Source organism: Nannobrachium achirus, assembly GCF_963921795.1.
Source record: "Nannobrachium achirus genome assembly, chromosome: 5".
NCBI classification, from domain to species: Eukaryota; Metazoa; Chordata; class Actinopteri; order Myctophiformes; family Myctophidae; genus Nannobrachium; species Nannobrachium achirus.
In genome coordinates this window covers 45,967,304-45,974,384 of record NC_137814.1, presented here as the reverse complement: position 1 = coordinate 45,974,384, position 7,081 = coordinate 45,967,304, and the positions used below count along the sequence as shown (strand labels likewise).

Below are 7,081 nucleotides of genomic sequence, written 5' to 3'. Positions count from 1 at the left end.
GTTTGTTTTAAGCATGTTGTCGTGCCAGATAACGCAGCGTTTGCCACACAGAACAATACAGCGAGTATGTGCTAGAATAAATAACGATAGGAGGGCATTTTAAAGTCAATTGAATAAATATTTCTGTGATTCCCTGACACTATGTCAGTGTGCCAATGTGTTAAACCCAACCCACATGGTGCTCAAAAACGATTAAAACAAATCAAAATAATGATTTACAACTAATTTAAACAGGGTCTGATTTATATACTACAACACAGACAGCATACAGTATACTGTATCCTTTTCAAGACAATCCAGGCGGGGAAAAACAAACGTTTTTCTCTTCCTTGCGTTCATTCCACAGTTTTACTGGCTCTCACTAATGAGATAATAAATGTCATTCAGCTCATTGAGTTTAACGAGCTTCAACAAAATGTATGCTGATTAATCCAAGGCCTGCGGAACCTGCACACAATAACCTAAAGTCAACAGCAGCTCATTAAAAAATACAGGGTTGTAGAGGTGATCCTTCTGAAACATTTGAATGGTTTATTTATGTCCACATCAACTGTGCACACGCACACGCACACGCACACGCACACGCGCACACACGCACACACACACACACACACACACACACACACACACACACACACACACACACACACACACACACACACACACACACACACGTATAAACACAAACCATTGCATATGTGATATATTATGTCCTGGCTAACTGAGGATAACACAACAAACATTATGCAACTTTTACAATCCACTATGTCAAGTTAGATCAAACTGCACTTAACAGTACAGTACATCAGTTACCTTTGTTTGAGTGATTTGAAGGGAAATGTTTGAACTGCAGGATGCAACACATGCATCCAATCTTCCCCATTACAGTTCAACCCCATGGCTACCACAGTTTAAAGGCCATGAAACGAAAAAATAAAACAAATGAAACTATATCCGTCCGATTATACGAAGCTCCTAAGAAGAAACATTTCTCATGTTGTTCACATGGTTGGAAAATTAAGCGCAGCTTTATCTAAGCTTTCAGATGAAAACGTTTATGTGCTTTATTTCCCTGGCTTGTGAGCATAATGTGTCATTCTCTCTGAAAGGCTCTGAATATTCAAAATGGAACTCTTCATACCAAACAATGCTTTCCATTAACTCCACATGCCATGGAGCTGATTTAAGCATTCTTTCAATACATTTTGAATTTTAATGACATCCAAAATGCACTCGCTCTCTCACTGACTTAAAAACATATACATACTATCTTGTGGACTAGAGTTTCACTGACACTGATGAGGACTATGTATTCTTTACAACTCTACTTGAGACAGCAGGGCTGAGCAAAATATATCAAAACCGATACTCAGAACCAGTAACCGACTTTAATCTTACTCATGTAGGTTAAATCAAGTAATCGTGAAGCATGGTCTTTTAAAACCTAACCCTTTTAATTTGTTTTATATCAACAAAACAACACGAAAACATTCTAACTGAATTCTTATAATCAATCAAATCGACTAGTCTGATTAACCACTTAACCCTGTATTATACATTGTTGTACAATGGTGGGCGTACAAAAACAGTGAAGATCTAGAAGCTCACAATGTGCGATGCGTTATGAGCATGTAGATCTGCTATTTTCACTATCTTATTAAAATTGGCTTAAGGGAGGACAAACCAGTGGGCAGGAGGACTGGTGACTCAGCCATAACCATAAAAGGATTTCCCAATACAGCTATGCCCATTTATGGAGTGTGTTGTCTAACCTCAATGTGTCATGAAGACATAAGGCACAAACAAATCAGTCAGCTCCATATATGGGTGCAAAAGGGCAAGCCCATATATGGACATATACAGATGACATCAGGGATCTCCGTATATGGGCATAAAAGGGACAAGGATGACAGATGACAGATACAGAGATCTCCATATAGTATGGTCCATGAATTAAATACCAAGGACTTCCAACGTAAAAAAGACTGTAAAAGGTCTTATTTGGGATATTCCTTTTAGGCAGGGTGTTTAACTGTACTTGTACTGTACTACATTTCTATTGTATTGACTATAGTTGTACTGTTCTCCATTTTTGTCTAATAAAATAATCAAACAAAAAAAGAATATCGTCGGATTGGCGGTGTGAGGGCCGCATCTCGAACCTAGTTTGTTAATAATCGTTCATTAATCATAATCAAGGAAAAAGTAGTGAGGGCCGCATAGTGTCTCGAACCTAGTTTGTTAATAATTGTTCATTAATCATAATCAAGGAAAAAGTATTAAATCATTGTGAGTGATTTGAAGTTATAGTGCCCAGCCCTAATATTTGACCTCACTATATTCTCCATGGAAAGATTAATGTTTTTGTTTACACACTATAGTGTACTTTCATCACTGTCTGGACTGATTCCTGCTGGAGGCAACATCTGAGAGGATACTTGTAAATATACCGGGCATCTCTTAGATCAGTGGTTCCCAAACTTTTTTTGTCTCAGGGCACCCCATGAATATCTTTTTTAATCCGAGGCACCCCTACATTATAATTTTCCCTCCCAGCACGTTATATTTATAGCATATTGTCGTTGTTGGAAGGAAACCTTGTATGTCCAAAACCGTTTTGTATTTATCATCTATAAAATGTACTAAACTAGTGAAAACAGCAGATCTACAAGCACACAACGCCTCGCAGTTTTGTGCGACAGTCTTGTATGATGAAGCAGGGCTTTGCTTTACCAAAAGACGTACACATTTGAAACTTGGAGATACAAGGTTTCTGCCCGACAGTGACGATATTTTAGTGATTATGTTGCGAGGAAAACGTTGAGATAACAGCCATTTTGGTTAGAACTGACTGAAAATAACTTTGTTTAAAATGATACTCAATATTTTTGCACGTGTCCAAATAAATTCCAAATATTATCGAATTATCTCGCGGCACCCCTGGACTGCCGTCACGGCACCCCAGGGTGCCCCGTCACCCACTTTGAAAACCCCTGTCTAAGATACACTATGAGTATGACATCCTATACTCTCACCTGAAACATTGTTAGTGCGATTATTGTATCACAGCAGCCAGGTCATGTTACTCTTTTAAAATACAAATATCTTTCTGCAGGAAAGAAATGCAAGTGCTATTATGTAAAGCCACCATAAATGCTGAACACAATAAGCAGTATGTAGGCCAAACACTGTGAGATATGCATGGCTGATTCTTGGCCATTGGGAGCTCTTGTTTACAACATGAATAGTACCTGTCTAATCTTAGACTGGACGTTATGAGCTGGTAAATGACCATGAATTCATGAACAAACACAGGCTATATTCATAAGAAATCATTCATTTTCCACCACTGCAATAGGAGTGACTTAATTTTTGTGTTTTTGGCTCAGGTGTTTTATGAAAATAAAATTACTACATTTGAGATTTTATACAAGTCTCTCGGGCATGACTAATAACTCCTTTCTGTGGCGATGCTTTCTGCTGTTTATTTAATCATATTAATCTGTCAGTGGGCAAAACTCCACATTAATATATTTACAAGCTGCAGCGGCGGATTAGGTCATATTTAATTAACTAATTCAATTTCGCAGTAAACTGTACCGTAGTAGTGTTAGGTTTGTCTGAATAGAGCACTAATGGAGGACACGGTGATGATGACAACAGTGGAACCATGGGGGAATTACAGAAAGACTTACTCACGCTTCTTCTGAAGGCTGCTGAAGAGAGAGAGAGAGAGAGAGAGAGAGAGAGAGAGAGAGAGAGAGAGAGAGAGAGAGAGAGAGAGAGAGAGAGAGAGAGATTTGGCACCAAAACAGAAGGTCATCATGGGAAAGACACTGGTCATCCCTCCCAAAAATTACCAAGGTTGTGCTCTTCAGAATATGACGTGTGGAGTATGATGCATGGGCCCAGGGGACTGTGTTGAACCTTTTGAAAGACAGGTCGTCGGCCCAAAATACATGTGGCCCTATAGTCTTGTCTCTGTCGTGGACTTTGTCACTGTGTTTTTTATTCATGGTTCACAGGTCTCAAAGCTCTCTTTCCCATAGTTCGGTCCTTAAAGAAACAAATGAATAGAAAGCCTATTTGAATGTATAAAACAACAACATCAACCAACATTCTGTCTGTAGGGGTGGGAATGGAGCCTATAGGGCCTAATAGGCTCCTAGGCTTTTCAAAGGTATCATCTGTATTAGGCTACTATTGACTTGACGCTCGGGTTGTCCAGTGGTGAAGTGCCTGCCCACCACCACACAGTTTGTGGGTTCAAAGCCACATCCAGAATGGTCCACTATCCATTACTGTATATTACATTGGATAGAGGTCAGTGACGTAGTTAGAAATGGATGAGTATATTAGAGTCAGAATCTTGGGGTGTTTTGCTTCAATGACAGCTGATATGTACTATTGTTTAAGTAGGATGAAATGCTGTGTATTTGACTATCCAGAAAATAACAAGCAGATCATTGTATTCTTCATTAAGCCGCCAAACACTCTCTAATCATGTAAATAGAGAGAGCACAGAGCTACGACTCTCACTTTGGCGTAGATGAGTAAAGGAAAGCCGTCTCGAGGAGAGGAAACCATTTGATCATCATCCCTCTCTCTTCTCAGAGACAGTCTCTCCATCACTAAAGCTGAGCAGTCTGGACTTAAGGCGCGACGTGACGTAGGGTAAGAACTCAAACCCAGTTAGGTTCAAGCTTTTCAAACTCTAATTCTTAAATGACACCTGTAAGGAAAGATTTACATGTAGCAGTAACCCCTAAGAGGCTGTTCTTCATCTGGATTATGGGAGACCACTGTGGCGTTTACATAGAAGTGATAAAAGCTTGCATACTGAATGAAAGGTTTTCTTCTATGTGATATACAGTACATAGCAATAAATATTAGTATAAAACAAGCAAAATGGCATATAGCTTCCCAGTTAACAAGTGAGATGGAAAAGTAATTAAGTGTGGATAGCCAATAGTTAGGAAGATTATCAGCCCAGCTCCATACAATGAAGTATGTTTGACCAAAGAAAAATGGCCACTGTAATCAAAATAACATTTAAATAGACTGAATCCGGCCACACTCACCATGCACTTGTTGGGTTTCTCTCCAGAGTGTACCCTCATGTGGATGAGAAGCTTGTAGCGGGCATTAAAGGGCTTGTAGCGCCGCACGCAGCCCGCCCAGAAACAGGAAAACTCCTCCCCTTTCCGCTGGTCTATGTGCGCCTTCTCAATGTGCCTCACCAGCTCCTCCTGATGGCCATACGTTGCACTGCAGTCGATCCAGCGACACTGGCCCTGTTGGTCCATTGTGGCGTCAGGAGGTCCAGGAAGCCTCGGGGAATGAAGAGGGGATCGGTCCTGACCAGGGAGGCCTTGTTCCCCTTGGAGGGGTTGGCTCAGATGGAACAGCTCCCCCTGAGGATGGTTGCTGAGCTGAAACAGGTCCGCCTCACATGTCAGGAAGTCATCTATTGGCTCCTGTTTTATTGAGTGATACTCAACCTGAAGCTTCTGCTGTTGCTGGCGGCACTTGTTGAGGGATACGTGGGCCCCCACGGTGCTACTGAGAGGGGAAGAGGAGGTCAGCAATAGTGAGGACGAGGAAGAGGTAGAGGAGACAGAAGAGGAGGGGGAGCAGAAGGAGGAAGAGGAGGGGGAGGTGGAGTGCATCTGATGGAAACCTTCCTGCCTCTGCTGGGCACCGTGCTTGGCCTCTGTGTGTAATGTAGGTGAAAAGTCTTCCGATGTCCTATTTATAGGAGAGCCGTTTGTCTTATAGGAAGAGCAGAGGAGGGAGGTGAGGTCGAGCCCCAGGGAGGTAAGGGACAGGGAAGTCCTCGGGTGATAGCACAGGCCAAGGCCCCCAGAATGGATAGACGGAAGTGAGTGACAGAGGTCCCCGGGGGACGACGGAGCTTCAAAATCCTCTGTGTCCTCGAATACACTTCCAAAACCAGGTAGGGTTAATTGGGTGTCAGTGGGTCCAAGATCTGGGGGCCACATGTTCTCCTCCTCTTCCTTTCTCCTAATAAAAGATCCTTGTAGTGAAATTGTTGTTGTTGACTCAGATGGAGCTGATGAAAACCCTGTTTAGGTCTCCATCGTTAGAGAAGAGATCCAGAGCATCTTTCAATGCTCAGTACGTGAGTGGATACGCTGCCGCTGGCCATGCTCATTTGGACTCGGGTTTACTCAACGTTCTTTCATATGTGCCAAACTGGTGCATGGTCAATATCTCCTTTGTGCACTGTGGGAGACAAAAAACAAAACAAACCTTGACTTGAGTCATTATAATAGAAAGAAACAGTAATATAAAACATTATTGCACACACTGTAACAATACCACAAATTAAAACTGTGAGCAGAATTGGCAAAATGCTTTGTCGGACAACCTGCCATGAATTAACGAATCATAAAACTGGACCGTGGGGAAACGTTGTCGCACTCTGCACGTTCCTCCTTTCATTTCCAGCCTCCTGCAAATCCTTATCCAGTCATTAACATTACATGGAGCAAGGTAACCGGCACACAAGGTCAGGGATGAAATCAAACCCAAACAAACAGGGTTACAGCCCACCTTCTTGTCAACAGGCCTCAATCAAACCGGCTAGGAGTCTGTCACTGAGGAGTGTATATTTGTCGGGCCCGGTTCATAATGGCATGCGCTACAGGCCACCCTGACAGCGAACAGCCAGGCATTTGTACAGCAGCAGATTGCCTGGAACCCGCTGCCAGATGAGACGGCTGGCCTGGAACTGGTGAAGAGATGGAGGGTAATGGGCCGCAACTCTCCGCTAACTAACCTGCAGCGTAGGGGCCTGGAAAACAGAGACCTCCAAACCGAAGGCCCCACGCACCTCCTCCCATCACTTATACAGTAGCTCCACTGTGCAATGGTCCTTGCATGTTCACTGGGACACAGCTAGCTAACACTGCACTGTGTCATCTGCCAGACACTGATGATCTAATGTGCAACAGGATCACTGCCATACATAATTGGTCATCGGAAAAGATTTGATGGGATTTTATGTGTCTGGAAGACCTTTTATGAGCCAAAAGACCGACACGACCATGATGATCAG

General features: G+C 42.5%; 1 protein-coding gene across 1 annotated transcript in view; it reads right to left on the bottom strand.

The window, feature by feature from the left end:
- Window positions 1-6,002, bottom strand: part of glis1a (GLIS family zinc finger 1a) — a gene marked incomplete at both ends in the record, with an annotated part of 27,854 nt that extends 21,852 nt beyond the window's left edge. The window contains one exon of the mRNA XM_080725835.1: window positions 5,082-6,002. Within this exon, the coding sequence (XP_080581961.1) occupies window positions 5,082-6,002 (921 nt within the window). The remainder of the gene's footprint in view (window positions 1-5,081) is intronic.
- Between the last annotated feature and the right edge of the window lie 1,079 nt (window positions 6,003-7,081).